Here is a 22,093-nt window from a genome sequence, read left to right as displayed (position 1 = left end):
CTTTCCTTTGGGCTCATGCACACTTACATTGCAGTAGTCTGGCTTTGTACTGCCAAAACCATTCTTATTTATAACAATTGTCTAATGACATTTTTTTCTTTTTTCTCTTTATTGTGCTGATAAAGCAATGTCTCTGTATCCACTATACTGATTCTTCAAGATAAAGAATAATCTTGTACATCCAGCATCAATGTAAAATTCGTGCAGATGACTCAAAGCATCAAGTCTGGCCTGCGTAGTTATTCCTGTGTAATGAATGTGTCTAGTGGATGGAATCAGTATTTACCTGAAGAATAAGCAGCTTTAACTACTCTCTGATATTTATTAGATGGATGGTAAATCAAAACTTCTGCTTAATTTATCACCTGTATAATTTTGTGTCTGGCTTTGATCAATCAAACGCTAACTAGTTGTAGCCTTGCTTAGCTTGCAGTGCCGTCACATTAATGAAACACAAAAGCAAATCCAAATGCACATGGAGGAAAATGTGCATTGGGTAGTGATAGGACAAGGGGGAAGATTTTAAAGTGAGACAGGGGAGGTTTAGGGACGTTAGGAGGAAGTTTTTCAGCCAGAGGGTGGTGAGGCACTGGAACAGGTTGCCCAAGGAGGCTGTGGATGCCCCATCCCTGCAGGCATTCAAGGCCAGGCTGGATGTGGCTCTGGGCAGCCTGGGCTGCTGGCTGGCGACCTGCACACAGCAGGGGGTTGGGACTGGATGAGCACTGTGGTCCTTTGCAACCCAGGCCGTTCTGTGATTCTATGATGCTAAATAAAAGCTTTGTAGAGCACCTTGAGTTCTTTTCTTGCTTGGTACAGAGTCCTGCAGTGATCTTTGCTTGCTGTATGTTAAACTTCAGATTTGTTAGGACTTTTTTCTTTCTGGTGAGATATCAGCAGTTACCAAAATACATAAAACCAGAGGGCTGTGTTTTAAAGCAGATGAAACAGAGAATCAATGAAAGCAGATTTCTTTGCAGTTCAGACAAAGGCAGAGATCAGCGCCTGCAGCTCCGCTCCTCTCCTGGAAGGCTGCAGGCTGTCAGGACGCCTCCCCTCAAAGCTCAACCAGCCGACTCACCTCAGCTGCTCCTTTGCAGTTGTGCCCTCCATTCCCTTGTCCTTTTCACTTGTGCAGCCACTTAGGAGCCACGCAGGAGAGAATCATTCCGAGCGTTTTCTGTTCCAGGCAGCTTTCTGAGCCCTGGAGGTATTCGTGATACAAGGAGAGCTTTCACATAGATGGGATACTTAAGCTGTGTGTATAATTAAGATGGGATTATTTTTTTCATCACTCCACCCCTCTTTTCCCTACCCCACTCTCCTAAGCCTTTGAAGAGAGGCCAGCCTTATGGCGTGTCTGTCATAGTTCTCCTGTTTCTGGAGCGCTTCCAGCGTTGGAGATTCCTGACAAGTTATAGGATTGTATCGGATAGGGCCCGTGAGGTGATCCTGTTGGCAGAAACTGCTCTTCTCCGTGTCACCAGAATAAAGCAGAGACTCACCTAGTCTCCAAGCTGAAAGATGGAACCAAAATTGCTGGGATGAACTGTGTCCCTCAGCCGAGTACGTGTGAATATCCTGTTGGAATGCGCATGGAAGTGTGCAGGAGGTGTTTCAGCTTTCTCTTCGTGCTGTACTGAAGCTGTCAGACACTCTCAGTGTGTGTTAGAACTGAGACAAGCTAAGAAAGATCCCACTTTTAAAAATGAGTTGTTTGTAAAGAGCAGCCATGCGAATAGAGGAAGAAACTGATACTGGCTTTGGCACAGTTTTACACCAGTGCTAAGCTGTGGGCAGCTACAAATGCAAAACACTCAGCCCTAACTGGAAACATGTGCAAGTATTGGTGGATATGGGTCCCTTTTCTCCTGTTCTGAATGATATGTTAGATTTTCAGGTATGCCTAATGTTTAAGGTTTGTGTTTCAACAAACTTGCTTCCTTTGTGACTAAGTGTAAAATTCTTATCTGTAAGAATACAGTATTGATGGCTGTCAACAAATAATGCCTGCAAAATTGGGTCTGTCTTTTCCAACTCTTCAGGTGGCATGATGTACTTTTTTTCTTTGTTTGATACAGTACCAAATGCCTAGTTCTTGTGTGTCCTTAGGTCTTACCATGAATAACTTAAAAAATACAATTCTCCTGATCTTTCGCCGTTGGAATAAATTCTGGAGAGGATAGTGCAACAATCAGTGCAACAATCAGCTTTCTTGCTTTTGGTTATCAATTACTCAGGTTGCTTTCAGTGAGCTGTTCTTGGTTCAGCTTAACCAATCCCTAAAACTTTGTGCATGAGCCAGGCGTGTTAACTTTTGACCTCATTGTGGCTGACAGTAGCAACCATCAGCAGCTGGAGAACTTTATCTTTCCACAACACTTTATAGTGCCTATGTACTGCCTGATAAGAGCAGGAGGAATTTGGCCCCTGCTGCAGCATCGCTTCACTGTTTTCAGTGTGAAATTGTTTTGCAGGGATAAAAAACCACCGAGATTACGGCTCATGGCAAAGGTTACAGAGCAGTAGTTTTGCTCTGAAGTTCTTTCTGTATCCTGAATAGAAAGCATAGAATCTTTTATAGTCTCTTCTTGACCTAGAGGGTTTCTTTTTTTCTTTTTTTTTTTCTTTTTTTTTTTTTGCCTAAAATATTCCCACTATGCTTTTGGTGGCTTGTTGTTGTGATGCAGCTGGCTGACTGTGCTTTTTGGTTCTTTGGAATGGGCTAATGAGCGTGTTCAACTGGGGATTTTATTTGTTAAGGACTTTGCTCTAGATCTCTGCAGCTGAACAGGCTTCGCCGTGAAGAGGTTTCATCTCCAGCACTGACACATTCATGGAGGATGAATATTGAGGTGGTGCTTTGCTAGTTGCTGTAACCTCATTTTTGAATGTCATGAATTGCTGTTGTGAATTGCTCTTGTGTTTCTGTGTGAGACGTGGCACTGGCACACGATTTGCACGGGCAGTGTGAAGGTATTGCTGCTTGCTTGTGCACGTGGTGAGCCCAGCAGCTGGCAGGTCTTTTTTAGAAGTAGACAGGGACCTGCCAGCTTGGAGGACACTCACTGAGGTGTGTCCCCAGGCCAGGGGCTGCCATCCACATGTGTGTGCCTCGTTAGGTCTGTCGTCAGTGTTTTGAAGTCCTTGAAGTCATCCGACTGTATTTCTAACCTGCAATCCACTCTTCAAGGAAACGGGACAAATTAAAGGTCAGGCACAGACACAAACATTTCTTACAGTGGAATTACAGGATGAGGTGAGTGGGGTGATGCACTGCTAGACATACAACTGCAGAAGATCAAAGAGGTAATTCACGCTGGTGTGGCAAGTGAGGAAGTGACATATAGATGATAATTGCAAATCAGCATCATGCTCTTAGGCATTTGAGTTGGAACCTCTTGCACTCAGTTGTACATCGCCAGACCTGACCAGATCAGCATTTTCTCCCTAGGACCAGGAGGATTTGAGAGTCATTCATCAGTGCATTTTCTGAATTCATTTTCTGAATGCTTGTTGTTGTATTTAACCTGTAATCTTGTTTTCTATTAAAAGCCTCTCATATCTTCCTGATGTGTTTGGTGGAAGGAGGTTTTAGAAAACACACAAACAAAACCAGGGGGCACTGGAGAAATCTGGCAACACGTATCAGCACAGCTTATTGCAAAGTCTGTTCTTCATCTCTTGGAAGGAGGGAAGTGCTCTCTCTTTTTCTGTTCTGTATTTTTCTGCTGCAGAATTGAGAATTACTTGATTTCTGATGGGTTACCAGCAGGCTGGTAATGGTACTTTCTTACTGCTTGTTGGTGCTGATGTGTCACCCTACAAATTCTTGGGGAGTTAAACCCACAGAACATCAACAGAAGTCTGAAGCATGCATGCAATATGCATTTATTGACTGGAGGAGTGTGTTGGGAGTATTATCAGTAGACAGCAATAATTATCCAAATGGAGACTGTGCTTGTTTCTTTAATTAGGTGATCAGTACTTAAGTAACCAAGGGTTTTGAAGAGAGAATGAAGGCAGGGTGGAGGAAAACAGTGTCTGTTTTGCAGTGTGCTCTGTCTTGGTCTGCATTCAAAGAATTTATTTTTCTGTCTTTCTCTCTTTTGGTAATCTCTGTTGTCTTTTCTAGATATTTTTTGTTGTTGTTGTTTTCCAGCACCTTTCCACTCAACACTTTAACTCAGCTACTGATTTATTATGTTTAACAAACACAATCACCTTTTGTAGACTCTAATGAGTTGGTGTGCTCAAATGGCCTACTTAATTTTAATTAAGACCTCATTTCCTAAGGTCAGGATTTATACCTGTAATACAGGCAGTACATATTTTCAGTACTGTTGAATATTCAGCTACTTTTTGATCCTTAAGTAGGACATACAACTGCATGTATAATTACAGCCGTTCTTACTATTCCATCAGATGTAGCAGCTGCCCATTATGAGGCTTCTGTTTACTGGACAGTGCTGGGAGTTTGAAACATTTCCCCCTTGTTCTAAGCTGTGTTGCCTTCTGCATCTCCTTCTTCATGGACACTGTTATGTGTCTCTGCTAAAGTATACAGATATTGCTTGAAAACACCATGTTTGAGACTCTCGATGGTGCAGCATCCATTTATGCTGATGATACAAATGGTTAAAGCGTTGGCTCAGAGTGATTCAGGAGGTTTGTCTCTCCTTCCCACTGCTGCCTTGGAATGCCTGAAGCCCATTCAGAACTGCAGCAAGAGAGCTCTCTTACTTCAAAAGACTGCTGAACTTCTTTTTTCCTGTGGTAAAGTTTATTGCTTCCTGTCTGTTTGCCTGCTATTATGGAAGGGTTGCTTGCCACCTGTTGTGTAACTTAATTCTGTAAAATTCTTCAGTTTATCCTTGAGGCTCTAAAATTGCTGATTTCATTTCACTTTCTACCTTCTCAGCCAGCGGACTTGTCCTGGCCCTTCTGTCCCCATTGGGTTTATTGATGCAGCCCATTCTGTATTTCTTTTCCCTGCTTTCCTTCATTCTCCACACCTAACCTACATTTATCAGTGCAGTGATAATTAGGAGTCTGAAAGGATGTTCTTATTGAGCCTTTCCATGTTTGGAGGGTTTAATGCTGTTCATACGTAGCACAGACACAAAACATTGCTCCAGGCTGATGCTTGGAACAGAAGATCTGAGTTTGACAATGTTTCATTTCTGTTCTTCTGTTTACACGCGGCTGTAAATCCTTGAAGTGGGGATTTAATTTCTGTTTGTGTCAATTTCTTCATAATCCATGCGTGGATGGTGTTAGAAGTGATGGAGTGGAAGTAATAAGCTACCAGGTTCCCTCTGAAACTCTTTGTTCCCCCATTGATGCTCACAAAACACGCTCTGAGGATCTGCAAGTAGGACTTGATCTACAATTTCTGGCAGACATCTAACCTCTAAAAAGAGATATTTCTAATCTGCAGATAATTGATGTATTTCACGACCTATAATGTGAAAAGGAATATAGTTGACAAGCGGGAATTTAGCATATTGTGAGCAATAATTAACATTTAATTTTTTTTTTCAGTTTAGGTGTAAAGTCTGATTCGGCTGCAGGATGGGGTTTAAGTCTGTCTGCCTCCATTTGCAGTGCAGCCAGGCTTTGATCAGTGGGGGCTTTTCCTTTGGTTGCAGAATTTACACATGCAGAGGACAATAAACTGAGATCTTCAGCATCTATGAAAGATTTGTGTTTTTCAGCTTAGAAAAAGTGACAGCTGAGTCAGGGATGTGGCAGGCAACCATTAGATCATGGAAAACATGGGGAAAGTCAGTAGGGAGTAGTTATTCCTGGTTTGTCATAGCACGAGGACTAGGTGCCATAAATGAAACAGGCAGCTTGTTTAAAACAAATGGAGGGAAGTACTTCCAAAAGGCATGGAGTTTTACTTTGGAATTTATTGCCGTGGGATGCCGTGATTGCCAGAACTCCAGTTCAAAAAGTGACAGCCCGTGGGTGGTTCAGTTAGCCAGCCCATGGTCAAGCTGTGAAACAGCAAGAGCCACACATTGCCACTGACACAAAATCACTGAAGTGCAGGAGGGGGGAATAAATAAATACAGGGAGAGCTAACCCTGTGAGCTTGGGTGTTCCTGTATTCCCAAAACATATCATTTCTGGGCTCTTTTGGAGAAGAGAGAGCTTCCTGCTTCATAACCCAGCTCAGAACAATCTCCCAGCCAAAGGATGTTTCATTGTGGAGAGTGAAGAAGCATGACAGGACAAAAAACATGGAATAAGGGAGAGTATTGAAAGACATGTTCATATAGAATCATAGAATCGACAAGGTTGGAAAAGACCTACAAGATCATCCATCCAACCATCCACCTGGACATGGAGCCATTGATGACCACCCTCTGTCTGCGGCCTTTCAACCAGTTTCTTATCCATCGAGCAGTCCACCCATCAAATCCACATCCCTCCAGTTTGGAGATAAGGATGTGGTGGGGGACCGTGTCAAAGGCCTTGCTCAAGTCCAGGTAAATGACATCAGTGAACCAACCTAAATCTTCCCTCCCTCAACTTAAACAATTTCCCATTGTCCTGCCATTATCTACCCTTTCAAAGAGTTGGTCTGCTGGTTGGCACATAGCAAGGGGTTGGAACAAGGTGATCATTGTGGTCCTTTTCAACCCAGGCCATTCTGTCAGTCCAAAGGGACAATAAATAACACAACTAAAATAAATAACACTACTAACCCTGTGAGTTGCAATGGACTAACATCCATCGTTTCCTTGTATTTCTCTCTGTACTTTTCATAGATTGCTTGCAAGTGCTGAGGGAAATCTGTAGAGCCCAGCAAATGGCTGTTAAATGGAAGAGTCACCCACTGCTACTACTACTGAAATGTATGGGATATTTTTTGCTAAGAGAGTGTTTTTCAGATTGCTGTTTATTTTCTTACTAGTGTTTGCTAGTGGTTTAGTTTTCCTTAGTAGTGTTTTTTTCCTTACTTCTTGTGCCCCCATTTCCAACTTACGGAGCACTGTTTCAGTGATGACCTGACTGCCTAAAATACGCTTAAGGTTACACAAAGGATTTTCTGAGTAACCTTATGAAAAAGCACATGGGGCCTTTGATGGTGAGGAGCTAGAATGTGAGCTCCCACACACAAAAGGAATACGATTTCTGCTTTCCCTGGTGAATTGCTTTCTGTTTAGAGGGGAATAGTAGCAAGGCAAGTTTTCATCTGCATTCATTTATATGGATAGCTTACTGAAATGGCATCCAGGAGTTCTTGGAACTGGCCTGAACAGTAGGAGAAGCACAGTAAGGAGAAACAGCTGCAGTAAACTACTTAATTAGCCTTTATGTTGTGTTCTTAATCTGCTTTGAAGGACAGTGTGCAAACACCGCATGGTTTGCTTGTAGTATTTGATATTTTCTAGCTTTCTCAGTAACCGCATAGATGAGCTTGCTGCGATGGATGTAGGGCTGTCTGCTCTGTTTTGAAAGGGAGAGTTACCAGCCAAAAAAACAAGGCAGCTAGTTTGGCTTTTCAGCTGGTGTTTAGCCCACCCATACCAGCTCCTAAATCTCTGAAGAAACCACTGATGAGATTTCAGATACAGAAACTGGCACTTGCTCCTAGAAAACAATACTTGTACGGTTTTTACCCAGGGCTGCCTCGGCTGCCAGGGATTTATTGCTGTCAGGAAAGTGAGAATTGTTTCTTCTTGTAGTGCTTTTCTGTTTAGCACTACAGTTGATTTGTGAGCAGGAGAAGAAGGAAACAGAAGAATCGTCAACTTTTAATTTGTCAAATTAAGTCTTGTGCGCTACACTGCAGGCGATACATAGAGTAAATAAATCTCCCCACCCACAGGCATTCATACTGCTACTTGTGCCTGCACTTTCATTGTGTTTAAGAATGTCTTTTGGGCAGATAAATGGCAGAGGCAGAGAGTGCACGTGGTTTCTATTGTTCTTCTAATCGGATGAAAGCAATCCATTAGGTCAGATTGGAAATCACTCTCCAGGTTCTGGTTGATTCCTGCACTGAGTTGATGGAGAGGAGTGGCGGGGGGGCTTTGAGGAATGCAAGCTCTGCACCCAGAAGCTAAAGCTGATTTCCTCTCAGAGAGCAGGACTGCAAAGGTGGGAAGGATATCTGAAGGGAAATAGGCTGCAAGAGGAGCAGAGACAGCTTGGTGCTGTCCTGACACAAACGGCTGGGGCTGGAAATGGATGGCTCCCTGTCCTGCACACTGTGCAATGAAAAAATCTAGTGACCCTTTAGGGAAATATATTATGAAAAAGGCTGTGAAATGCTGTATGACATCCTTGGCAACGATGAGGACCTGAGGTGAGGGATGTTCGATTCCTTCTGAATCCTGGGAATGTTTTCTTACCCAGGTAATGTGAGGTGGTGGAAGTGAGGTGTCCTTTCAGCTGTTTACACAGCAGTGGGCTTCCAGTTCTAGAATGTGGATGTTTACAGCAAAACTGAACAAAAATCAATGATTTTCAATTAGTTTTAATGATATATTACCACATTTCACAGAATCACAGAATGGTAGGGGTTGGAAGGGATCTCTGGTAGATCATGCAGTCAAACCCCCCAGTATTTAATTATTAATGCTTAGTACCCAGTTGTGCTGGGAGACATGGAAGCTCTGTGCTCTTACTCGAGAAATTTGAGCCTTAGAGGAAGAGAACAGCATGGCATTTGGATTTTGCAGTTGAAGGTATGGCATATATGTCAACATGGCTTTTGTGAAGCTGTGAAAAGGAGCTCTTTCTGTTTGTGTTGTCCCTCCCTTTGAAATGAGAGCAAATCACTCCTCTCTCGCTGCAGCAGAAAGCTGGCTGGGGCTGTTCAGGTAACAAATTGTACCAAATGCTGCTCGTGGATAATAGTTCTCATCTAGTAAAAACTGGGATCTGCTTCTTGCTGCTTTCAGCTGCCTGGATTAGAGGTGATGATTGGAAGCAAATGCCATTTTTATGCTAGGTCAGACAGGAGGGGTCAGCAGTTTATTAAGCCCAGTTCATTGAAAGCATTTCAAAACAAACAGATGACTTTTAATTCTTTTTATGATTGAATCTGTGTAAGGAATTTAAACACGCTTCATTAGTAGCCTTAGAGAAATGAAGCCTTGTTCTCTTCACCCTGCTTCATCTCTTGCCTTTGCAGAGTTCACATACCCTGGGTGTGTCATCCAAGTTAACCTAAGACAATGCTGTAAAACGTGTGTAGGTATATTCTGTCATGTGTATTAGTGGCTGTATCTCTAGTAAAAAGAAATAAATCTATCCAGAAGGAAAAACCTTCGTTTCTATCAAGCCATATTTCAACTCTCTGTTGCTTCAGAGTGAAGTAGTATGAGACTTGAGAGGAAAAGCTGGGAGGATATGCACAGTTTGAGCTTATCTGCTGAAAATGACATCTGCAAGACTGCTCGAGCTGCGACGTTGGCTTGTGTAGGGCAAGGCAGAATAATGGCAATTACTCAAACACTTCATTGATTTTCGACGCCTGCAAGGGTCAGCCTCAGTGATGTGGAAGAGAGGGGATTCTGTGCACAAAGCATTTTTCTGAAGTGTGATCAGTGACACCGTGATTAATTTTCTGTTCAAAACTAGTTATGTTACAATGCCAGCGATGTTATGCGTGATGTATGACGCCGAGCTGCAGTGCAGGTTTGTGGGCAATACAATTTCAGGCCTTAATTGGATAGCTGCTCCTATTGTGTTCTGTGTTGGAATTGGAATTTCCCTCTTTCCCTGCCTCCAGCACATTTGCAATGAAAATTGGTCATTTTAGGAGATATAAGATCATATAGGCCATATCATAAGATCATATAGGCCGTGACAATACAACGTGCAAAAGATTTCTGCTTTTAAAGTTACGTTTTTTCAATAAAGACTTTCTCAAAAATGGAACATCTTAGCTCTTGAAATGAATCCAACGTGCTTTTGACACGTTGTTTAAATGGGATGCAATGCTGGCTGACAGCAGCGTGCTGCAAGGGGAGCACAAATGTCACCTGGGGAGAAATGCTGCCAGTTGGTTTTCTCAGATGCTGTAATTTGTGTAGGGGGGTGACACCTCCTTGCTGCAAACACATTGTGTGTAAACAGAAGTTTCTTTGCAGTGAGTTCAATGCGAAGACAGACTGCTTGTTCTTCACAACTGACTTTTAAACTTGCCCTGTGCCCTGAAAGAAAGAAGTCAAGGATGGCAGCAGTGAACTTACCGTACGTTGGGTTGGGTTCAAAGAGGTTTAAGCATTCTTTCCAGGTTTATGAGCTGAGCTGGTGTGTAGCTTACTTAAGTCTTACCTCTAAAATACACGGAGCGTGGAGCTTGTGAAAAATGTGATGCAGAAGCTGCCATGCTTTCTAATTTCCCTGCTCCCACAGTGCCTTTATAGGTTCAGGCAGGTGATGATGAATCTCGGATTTGAAACAGGACTGCATCCAAACCATCTTTTCTCCAAGCAAATTCTTTCTTTGCAAAATCTCAATCTGAAATTTGAGTTTGAAAGGGCACGCGGTATTTGTTTCCCAAATGGAAGTTCTCATTTCTATTGCATAGAACGGTTTCTGCTTTATTGCCTAGAATGGCAGGTGTAACTTTTGGGTGTGTGTTACTGTGTACACGGCACATAGTTTGTGATAGAATTACAGGAAATTACAGCTAGGAAAAATGCAAAATTATATTGTCATACGTAGGAAGTTTGTGTGTAGATAAAATGGAAGTAGTTTTAAACTGATGCAGATTAATGCTTTCATCTGTTTTTTCTGCAAGGCAAGTAGAAGCATTGCCTATTCCCCTTCTCTCTAGAGTAGTATTAAGTTCCCATTTCCAGTCTTGCACAGGTGGGAGAGAGATTTAAAACCATTTCATGTGTGATATAAAGAAGTTGTTACAAGCTTAAGTGTAAAACTTACGGCTACCCACAGCTTTGACAAGGTGCAGTTGTTGGAGGAAATTCTATACTCACAGAAGGGAATAGGAAATACATGTCTCCTTAATGGATTTTTAGGTAGAACAGATTACTTCTCAAAGATGATCAGCGATTCTGAACTTTAAAATGAACGTCAGTGCTCGGAACAACTCTTTGCTGAGCAGTTTTGGCTATGAAAGAAATGAAGTGCCAGACAAATTATCAAGCAGTTTTCATCCCATGGATCTTCTCTTTTGTGTGAGCTTAGAACAAATGCATGTGTTATCCTTGGGAATGCTTTACTGCCGTGGTATGGCTGAGGTTTATCACATTCATCATTTCCAGAGCCATTGTTGTTGCGCATGCAGTGTCAGTACTCAGACACCTACATGTCTCAAGGTCTGTTTGCATCACTACCCACCGTGCCAGCATTATAACCCCAGCAAAATGGTGTTGTCATTACCAGGTCTGTGTTCTGCTTTTGTAAGACCTTAGATAAAGAACTCTATAATTTTTTGTAATTAAGACCAATTTTAATTCCAGGCATGGTTAAGTGTACTGTGGGTGAAGATAAATGAATTTAAGAATGATGGCATAAATCTTATTCTCTCAGTGTTATTAGCTGCAGTTATGTGTCAGTGCAATACAAAAACTTTTCCTTTGTTATCCTGCAGTAATGGTAACATGCTGTAAGGAAAACAGAAACATCTGTGTATTAAATAAGGGTAGAACTTGTATAATGAATAGCTTTTTGCACATCCCTAGTAGTATTTTGGGGCTTCTTAGTCTTTCAGAATACTTCTTTTTCCCCCCTTTTAAAATGTACTTTAAGTATACCTGCTTATTTCCCACAGAAAATGAAGCTTTTCTCTTATTCTCTCCATTTATTTATTCCCTCTCTGAGTTTTGGAGCATGGTAAATACTGCTTTACAAATCAAATTAAGTGACCTCTAGAGGAAAGAACATGAGAACGGCAGCACTCCTGTAGGAAGCAAGGAAGCTGAGGAGCTATTTTTCTCCCTTCACATATATGAAAATGTCATTTTCACCCTTTCTGACTCAATGTAGGGAACACCTGATGATGTCAAATGCTGGCTGTAACTCTTTCAGCCCTTACCATACATACCTTTCTGCCTATGTATTTCCAGCTCTCATGTCCTGAAGTGGTATTTAATAAGCTTTATGTAAGCATTTGCAATTATCTAATAGCACCTGAAAATTGCTTACTAAATGACAGGAGGAAGTTTCATTTGCATTCCATATCTGATGCTAAATCTGCTAATCCTCCATAGGCTCTGCCAGGAGAAACAATGTAGACAGGCCTGAATTTTATTAAAATCAGAAATGGAACACAGTGCTTCCTACTCTTACCTTGACATGCTATAAAATAAATCTCCTGAAATATATCTGTCGATTCAGCCATTATCCTCACGATTTTCTTGAAACGTGGCCTTAGTTATCAGTTCCTTACAGAGCATTCATTCACAGCCCTTCCCTCTTGGGTCACCTTCCCTTGCCCTGTGAATTGCTATCTCCAGCTTTTCTCCTGTTTATATAAGTTAATCTTCCACAGAGTGACAGGTGTTGGGTTTTTTTTTTCATTCCATTAATGAGAATTCCTAATTGTGCCTAATGAAGTGTTTGCTCATACTGCTAGAATAATATTATATTGAGAGCACAGTCGAGATAAGAGGCTCTGAAGAAAATAAGCATTTTAAAGATTCTGGGTGAGATAACAAAGCTGTTTTTTTTTTTTTTTTGCCAATATTTTCCTATTTTATTTGAAAATGGCTTCTGGTGCAGCTGTGTAACCAGGACTATTTCAAACAACATCCATTATTTATTGGCCTGGTTAGCAAACAAGGACACCTTTGAGTACAGCAAATGGTGAGGTCAGTTTACGGTGCTTTACACCAGCTGAAGACGAGCTTTTTTCTGGTCTTTTTCTCTAAAATTTTCCATTTGGCGTGAGCAGCTCCAGGGAAAGCAATAGGAACTTTTGGGCAGGGGAGCAGGAGGGAGCTTGAGTTGGTGGAAAGCTGGCACAAGTGGAATTGTGCCTTTGATTTGCTCCCCAGGTGCATCAGATCAGGTTGCAGACCAGGCTGCCCATAAAGGCAGTTCTTCTTCACTCCTGTAGAAACTGCAGAAAATACAGTTGAAGGGAGAAATTTTACAACTGTCATGTGCTGAAATGATTCTTTCTGCAGAGTGAGTCTGAGAGAATTGAATGCTATCGAGCTGCCTGGAATACATTGAAATTTCCAACTCGATTAAAAGTGACTTGCTTCAAACACTCAAAAAACACCAGCACAGCTTGTATTGCAAGGGAACTTAGGGAGGGCGATGGCATTAGAGAGTCAGAAGAAATTTGTCTCATGCTCGTGGCAGCCTGTAGGCATTAAGGGCCTTAAACTGCCCTGTAAGACCTGAGTACCATCCCTGTGGGGTAAGAACATGGAGACAGGGTTTCTAAGGGTGGCTGTTATCATGGGAAGAATGACTGTATAGAAAACATGCTTATCATAGAATCACCAAGGTTGGAAGAGTCCTCCATGATCATCCAGTCCAACGTTGCTCCTACCAACAGTATTTCTTCACTACACCACATCCCTCAATACAACACCCAAACGTTTTGTGAACACAGCTGCTGTATGTGATGATGTAGTTTGCTTCTGTTACCTGTGACGTTTTGTGATTACGCTGACTTCAACGCTTCTACTCATCTAAAATAATAGTTGTGGTATGAATGGAAGGGTTTGGTGCGTTACGGTGACTCTTTCTCTTGGTTAGAGTGTTGGAACTTGATAAAAAATATCTCAAAGCACAAGTGTAGGGTTGGGTAACGTGGACAAGGAGTGTCATCACGAAGAGAAGTTGTCTGGGGAACGTGGAATGGGAATTCTCTGGAGCAAAAAGTTGTTTTGGGGGAGAAAAGCATCAAGTCAGGATGCACAGGTTTGTGTCTCAACAAATACAAAAGGCCAAGTGTACATCTAAAATATGTGATAGTGAGATAAGAGCATTATAAACTGTCTTCAGTGCTACGTATTGTCACTGTGCAAACGTATGCTTAACTGGAGAGAACTATAGCTATGCTTTAGGTTTATTTTGGATTTTACAGTGTTTGTAGGAACTGGACCAACATTTTCACATTCCTGATTCAGTAAGAAACGAGTTGTGGGGGACCTGCTTACTTCATAGTTTGCTAATAGTCTCTAATCTAGACTCTGATCATTGCCTTTGCTATTTTAGATTGCCTTGTTGTTGCTTAATGCTTCTATTTTGGTCATAGCATGAGTTAACAGATTTGATAGGTATCTCTGGAGTGTGAAATGTATGTTCAGCTGGTATAGGCTGGGCCCACCCAGGTAATTACCTGCAAAGTGTTATTCCCTTACAAAAAAAAGTACAGTAGTCCTCATGGAAGAGCTGTGTAGTCCAATTGCTTCTCCAGTTAGTCTTTTATTTCTCTTTTATAACACTGGACTAACACAGGAGGGAAGCAATCTGTACATCTGTGGTAGGACAGCACTTGAAAGGACAGAGCAATGTGATGTAGTGCATAGAATCATTACGAAGACCTCCAGGATCACCAAGTCCAAGCCCAATTTGGGCATCAGCCTGGGCCCCCATTGCTCTCATTTCAGTGATTTTCCTTTGTAGTGGTGATAGATCTGGGAAAATAAAAATTGCACATGATAACTATCTCCACAGTAACCCGTCTTTTGTGAGCTGCTCACCCTTTTTAGAGAGACTTTCGACTGTTCTATTCGGATGCAGTACAAATGGGTGGCAATCTTTATGTCAGGGCTGCAGGAATTTCTGAATGAATTCAGCTGGCATCTCAGAGCAATGTGTCTGGCTTAGCAGGAGCCTCCACTCGATCTTGTTCCTCCTGTTGGGAGTTTGCATGGGCTGAGTGCCATTTAATATGATTCTACTTCTTAATATTGAAACTAGGTCCTGTATCACTACTTCTTGCCATGTGTACATCTAAGTCAAACTGACCCAAAAATTAATGGATTAGTTCTTCTCTACTTTGCCAAAAGACAGAGAGAGCCCCACAGAAATGCACAATCCACACCCAGAACATCTGTCTCATCTCTCTGAATGTTCTACTTTGCAGTTCTCCAAAACATGTATCATCACCAAACGTCTTCCTTGGAATGCACTTAAATCCAGTTTGCACTCATAATGGATAATGCCAAGCAACTGATAAATGCATTTATGATTCAGGTGGTGTCCCTTACCTGAAGTCAATAGAGATATGCTGATCTGTATCAGGAAAGGGACTGGGTGGGTTAAATCTTGGATTGGTGTTAAAGCCAACATTTGTCTGCATTGTGCTGTCTTTAATGGCACTGTAATCCTGTCTCATTCAAGTAGAACGTACAGGATCTCTGTTTTGGTGTTATTTTTCAGGAATGATTACAAGGCATCTGTAAGATTGACTTTGCTTAGAAGGACAAATAGATGAAACAAGCAGTATTCTTGAATTTGTGGAAATTTAAGTATTTTGTGTGGGATCTTGGCCAGCAGAAGGCAGTAACTGCTCAGCTTTGAGTTGCTCATTGTTAATGAAATATGCTTGCTTGCATTAGCCATCTTCACATAGATCTACGGACTGAACTTTCAAGGTTTCAGAATTAAGGTATTGTTAATGTGCTGTTGTTTATGATTCCCCATAAACAGTGTTTTCCCATTCTTTCCTAGGCCTCAGACTTTTACTTCTCACGTACCACATTCAGCATGCTGCTGTTCTATCACACGCTGCTTGGAGCCTTTCTTCTGTTCTTCCTCCTTTCAGGGCACTGGGTTTCAGCAAAGAACATCAACTTTTACAATGTGAGACCTCCACTAGACCGTAAGTAGACAGTTATGCTTTTCTTACATGTGCAGTAGTAACAAATTTTAGTTCATTTCCATCTGCTTTCAGTAGTTTGTTTCTTAGCTGCTATTCCTCTTTCAACATGAAGGATTGGATTTTTAAAGTAAAACTTTTGCTTTTCAAGCCAGAGCATTTTATTTCTAAGGTTTATTTTGCCTGAAAGTAAGCAAACTGTTAAATGCAGCACTAAATTAAACTTTCACCACAGCAACAATTTCCACATTTTAAGTGTTTTTGTGATATTTTCCTGCCTCTGAAGCATCTCCCTTCTGACAACATTATGCAGTGGGTTTCTTGTAAATACAGAACAGGTGTCCTTTGTCTTTAATCTTGTTGGGGTTTTTGTAAGTGGAAGAATAGGTGTGCAGCATGCAATTAATTCAAGCTGAAGGTAATTAAAAACATTGTGAGACCTGTGAATCCAGTTGTCATTAATGGCATCATACTTTCACCTCTTATCTAACATCAGAAGTATTCTGCCCCTGCACTTAAGGGAAGATTTTCCTGATATTAAAACCTGATACATTATAGTTGCATTTAGGAACTGTGCTTCTTAAATGTGTTTACATATATGTATGTAATGTAAATAAGCTTTTCAAATAATCCTCTCCATCCCTTTGTTGAGGGGAGCAGATTCTCCAAAGTTGGAGATCAGGACCAGAAGCAGGTTTTGAAGGTGTAGTTTTTTTCATCAAAGGAATGTAGATTGTTTGTGTATCTGCACAGATGTACAGTTGGGTGTATTATAATGTGTACATATATGCATGTAAATATATTTAAGATGTTCTCTCTTTACTGCTTTTCCCACCGAAGCTTAAAAGGTATTCTGGATTGTGAGAGAGTGAAAAGAGGAGGAAGTGCTTTAAAGATCAGGCATAGCAAAAGCAGTTAAAAGCTTTCAAGGAAACTTGTGTCGTAGGATGCATTTATCTAACAGCGAGGTATCACTGAGAAGATGCACATGTATGTAACATGTTTATGTGTGCAAGTGTGCAAGCACTTAAAATATTACTTTCAGCATTTGATTTATGGTTTTCTTTCTTTCTTTCTTTCTTTTTTGTAAACTTACCGTATTTTAATACTTTCAAAGCCACTCCGTTCCCAAACAGTTTTAAGTGCTTTACCTGTGATAATGCGGTGGACAATTACAACTGTAACAGATGGGCTGAAGATCGGTGGTGTCCTGAAAGTAAGTGTTTCTGCACTAAGGGCTTTTTTCCTACACAGTTCAACTTGTTTCTCCCTGACTCAGCCATCTTGTTGAAGCCTAACTGAATAGGATTAACATACCAACACAGTGATGCCCTCAATTATGTTATTAGTGAGTCTGAGTCATGTGATTTTTGCTGAGTTTAATATTCTGGCCATTTCAGAGTACAAAGCAACAATGCAAAGATTAATATGTATATATATATAGGAATAGATATGTGTGTGTGTGTACTTCCTAGGAATTAATTTGATCAGAAAACTTGAGAATTGCTTTCTTGGCCTTATCTCCTTCCCTTTGGATAAATCCCAAGGTACGGTGGTCATGATGGGCTCACTTATGACAATCAAGACCTGAATGACTGGGCAACATAGTTGTATGAGAGTGATAGATAAGTAGAAAAGAATGGAAATACGTTTCCTCATTTTTCTTCACAGTGGTGGTCACAGTGGGAAAGGGAAAGAAATGAACCAGAGGAATGAGGGAAATATCTGAAACAAAGAAAAAAACAATGTGCTGCAAAAAGAAAAAAAAAAAAGAGTAGAAAATAGAAGATAAATGTGTAGTCTGTAGTACAAATATGTAGTTTAAATGATAGCAGCTTTTCTAGAGGTTTGAAGGATCAGTGAAGCTTTATATTTCATCCCTAATTAATTTCTTGTTAAGTGGTATTTTGAGTGAGTTGAAAAAAGGCTTTATACATTTTGCTAAATTGTGTGAAGTTTTTGAGCCCTGTAGAGGAGTGCACTCTCTCTGAAAATCAACACTTAAAAATCTGTTTTGCAGGTACACAGTACTGTCTGACAGTTCATCTCTTCACAGACCATGGGAAGAGTACATCTGTCACCAAAAAGTGTGCTACTGGGGATGAATGCCATTTTGTAGGCTGCCATCATCACAGGGAAAGCGGTCACACAGTAAGCATTGCTTAGATAGGAGCAGCATGTTAGCTTTAAGGGTTCCATTTCAGCAGCTGTTTTTCAGAGCACGTGCCAGCATATATTCTCCAGTATTTCACAGTAGAAATCCAGTTTCACCAATGGAAGCATGACTACCCCTTTCAGCCTACTTGCCTATTTGTGTCATGGGGTGTAATAAGCATTTCTAAAGAAGCACCTGAGCTTTCTGGGGCATTGCTGGCATGCATCCTCTACATGGACCTTGGTTTCTGTGTTCTGAGTAAGGCAGCCTGCATCAATGCTTGTGGTGCTGCAGCTGTGATGCCATCAGCATTTGGGCAAACTGCTGTGGGACTCAGGTGCTCCAAAGTGTGTCTGAGTAACTCACCTTGTGTGCCAAAAAAAGACTTCGTGCACTAAAAGGAAAATATAAGGTGCAAAGAGCTGTGCCAAATAAACTGCAAAAGACAGGAGCCAAACACCATTTATCGCAGAGGAATAATTCCCAAATGGGAGCTTGTGAAGTGCTGTAAAGAAAACTGTAATTTGTTATGTTAGATTGGTGGCAGAAGTCTAGAAGAGGTAAAAAGCGGTCAGCATAAAACCTGCTGAAAGTTTCAAAGTTCCTATTTACAGACTCCTGAAGCCAACCTTGAAAAGCAAGGCACTGCCCCTAGCTGCCACCATCCCACTACTGTCACTGATTAAGGGCTGCAACCTGGGTGTCTTATGTTCTATAAGGGCAGTTCCAGTCTCTACTCTTGCAGTTGCTATTGTATTCCATATTTCACTTCATTAAACTCTTGCAGTTTGTCCAGTTTCCTTCTTGCCTTGAGAGACTTTCAATGACACTGGCATGTTCTGCAAAAATTCTGTTTCAATAACTTGATATATTTTGATGATCTTCCTCTTAAAATTCTTCACAACTCTGGGAATAGATGTAAACTCATTTTTCTATCCTGTGTCATTTACGATTATTTTTTTAATTAATAGGAACTGCTAAACTATTTTGGGGATTGAAGTCGGTCTGACCTCCCCTGTTTTTGCAAAAGAACTGTTTGTCGTAGCACAGTTATTGGATTGGGTGGTGAGTTACTGTGGGGAAGCTGTGGTACATGGTTTGGAGGAGGAGCTGTGACACGAGTGCTGCATCTGCTGCTTTGGGTCCAGCTGCTGGGTAAAGCGTTTAGTTCATTGTCCTTTGCAATCATCTTGCAGATCGTGCATCTCTAAAAGCCTCTGCTGAATTACCCTGTGTCCACTGATCTCCTTTTTCTCCACAGGAATGTGTTTCTTGCTGTGAAGGCATGATTTGCAACGTGGAGATCCCAACCAATCACACAAATGCAGTATTTGCCGTGCTGCACGCGCGGAGAACGTCTGATGGCAGCCGGCGGACAGTCAGCATTGCAGTGCTTGTGTCAGTCATGGCAATTGCACTGTCGTGATGCAGCATCCTCCCATTGCACCACTTGCCTTTGTGGGCCCTTTGGAAATTGTAAGGAGCTCAGCACGCTCAAGGAGAAACCACCAGGACTTCTCGATTACGTAAAATGTGAGAGGACAGTGGGAGGATGTATACACATCATGCAGTCCTTGGGTGTTCTAATGAAGGTATTTCAAATGGTCCGCAGTATTTAAAGAAGAAAAACAAAATGTACACACAGAAGAAGCACGACAGGAAACCCAGTGGTGACTGGGCAGTGAGGCAGAATCAAGTTGTTACGATTCCCTCTTTTATGATGAAAATGCACGTGTGGTTTGTGTGGTTTTGAACAGAGAAAAGAGGATTCTGTAGACAATCAGGTGAGATAAAGGGGAGCTCTCAGTGGACCATGTGCCAATTTGTATTTTAATGGGAACTGCTTCTAAGCTGTTTATCACTATGCATGAATAACACGGGCTATAAGCTGTATGCAAGCTTATCATTGGTTATGGCTTTCATAGAGAACACATATGAAAGAAGTTTTTCTGTTCTGATCAGAGCTATCATTTCTATGGGAAATAAAATAATACTTTATGCCTCTCTTTCCTATAAAATGTCTTGCACTGGAATTATAAAACAATATGCAGTTAGGTAGAGTTTCTATCTGAAGAGGATGAGCTGGTTGAGCACCTAACTCAGAGTTCATTCTGTCCTCAGTGGCAATATTTTCTTGCAGTAGAGTCCCACCTCAAGTGCTCACCTCAGCTTCTGAGTCCTTCTCTTTGTTATATTACATGGCAGTAACGCTGCAAGTTTCAAATTGTGGCTACAGTTGAGCAGTTATTTTACCATAAAAATGGCATGTGAGCCCTTGTATAAAGAAGGAGAGAAGTCTACTATGTTCTCTCTTGATCTGCAGAAGATTCTCCAGAAATGTTACTCTCCTTGATGGATCAGAAGTCAGCAACTGGATATCCCAGGCCTCTGGACATAGCAATATCTAGCACTTGAAAAGTTTGGGCCGTATTCTGTTCCTTTTTTTTACAGTATTACAGTGCTTAATGTTGTTTATTTGCCCAGCTTTGACTATTTGAATCCTTGTCATACAGATGACAGTTCATCAATTAGATGAAAAGCTGCAAATACAGCAGTGAGATGTACTGGAACCTTTGTTTCCTTCTGTGATGCAGACCAGCACTCCCAGGCTGCTCCAGTGAGCTCCTACCCATTCCAGCTCTGCAGCTGGATCTGCACGGATTGTCCTGAGTACAGTCCACAATAAGTCAGTTGTACAGTTACTTCATTAATGCTCTAGCTTATTATGTTCTTTGCACTGCAAACTCACTGATGGTACAGGCCAGCAGGTACTGATTTCAGATTATTATCAGGATAGTTTTATATGGTCATGAATCTAACATTTCAGCTGCTCCTCTTTGCCAAATTGTGTTTCTTCAAACTCTCCCTTCTCCAGCAACCCAATATTTCAGCACAGCTAAGGATTTCACTGGAACAGGTTGCCCAAGGAGGCTGTGGATGCCCCATCCCTGCAGGCATTCAAGGCCGGGCTGGATGTGGCTCTGGGCAGCCTGGGCTGCTGGTTGGCGACTTGCACATAGCAGAGAGTTGAAACTAGATGATCATTGTGGTCCTTTTCAACCCAGGCCATGCTATGATTCATGATTTGACCCAACAAGGTTGGAGAATTGCATTTCGTTTCTTTTCTTTTTGTAAATAAAATTGTGATTCATTTATGAGTGTGTCTTTGTGATTGTTCTGATCTTTTCCTGTGGCTCAGCCAAAATGAGAGGGGTTGAAAATTACAATAAATTGTTGCAGTGTCTTTCAGAGATGAGGTTTCTCAAAAGTTTTGCTTTGCCAAGAGTTTCAGAAGTGATCTCTAAAATGTTAAAGTAACCCTAGAAATTAGGGATTTTAAACATCGACATTGTCTCAAGTCAGTGGGCCATCCAACATGCCAAGCTACCAGGGATGATTTTTGGACATGTTTCCTTTGTTCAAAGCTCATGCCTGGGTAATGACGCACCTACAGCACTAATCTGGGGCTCAGACATAGCTACAGTCATAGTTAGAATTGATGTTTAGTGAAGAAAAACAACACGTTTTTTGCTACGTGACCCACGGGGAAAAATCATCCCAGATTTGCTCTGTGCTCCTCAGGGAGTTCTCAGTCAAGCATGATGTTTGGGACCACGGATCTTTCCCTGGTGTTTTCTTTGAGCACCAGGTACTTCCATAACGTTGTTTCTCTGAACAATTATGACAATCATAATGAGGCATTCAAGTGCTTGGTAGCCTTATATGAGTTTACTGTAAATACATACTTTGCAAAGGCCATTTTGGAGCATTCAGGAGTGCCAAAAAGCCCCTGGAAAGCAGCCCAGAGGGGGGCTTTGGCACAGAGAAATGACTTTCAGGTTCTCTGCAGATGCCAAAAGGTCATGGGGATGTGTGTGCATCTCTGCTCATCTTTTTCTTGGTTGAACTGAATTTTTTATTCTCTTTGTCACACTGAAAAGAATTCTGCACATAATGTATGCATTTGCTGAAGAATTGTCTATAAGATAAAATAAAAGAGTTCCACTGAAGTGCCAAAGTGCTATGCTTGATTTTAACTGCCTTCTTTTTAACTCTTTATAGAGACAGCAGCCTGGGCTAATGAAGGGATTCTGTGTTGCTGCAGGTGTATTTGTTAATGTAGCAGAGTTCCAGTATCAGAACTCATTCTCAGTTTTGGTTCA

General features: G+C 41.4%; 1 protein-coding gene across 2 annotated transcripts in view; it reads left to right on the top strand.

The window, feature by feature from the left end:
• LYPD6B (LY6/PLAUR domain containing 6B) overlaps positions 1-21,872 on the top strand; it is a 35,768-nt gene extending 13,896 nt beyond the window's left edge. For both annotated transcript variants that reach the window (XM_090143473.1, XM_090143474.1), the window contains 4 exons: positions 15,628-15,778; positions 16,893-16,991; positions 17,796-17,926; positions 19,192-21,872. In XM_090143473.1, coding sequence (XP_089999599.1) covers positions 15,664-15,778; positions 16,893-16,991; positions 17,796-17,926; positions 19,192-19,356 — 510 coding nt within the window. In that variant the 5' untranslated portion in view covers positions 15,628-15,663 and the 3' untranslated portion in view covers positions 19,357-21,872. The remainder of the gene's footprint in view (positions 1-15,627; positions 15,779-16,892; positions 16,992-17,795; positions 17,927-19,191) is intronic.
• Positions 21,873-22,093: the final 221 nt, after the last annotated feature.

This window comes from Phasianus colchicus, chromosome 7, assembly GCF_987193195.1.
Source record: "Phasianus colchicus chromosome 7, bPhaCol1.hap1.1, whole genome shotgun sequence".
In the NCBI taxonomy this organism is placed as follows: Eukaryota; Metazoa; Chordata; class Aves; order Galliformes; family Phasianidae; genus Phasianus; species Phasianus colchicus.
The sequence above is the reverse complement of the archived record's forward strand: the minus strand, read 5'-3'. Positions and strand labels throughout refer to the sequence as shown.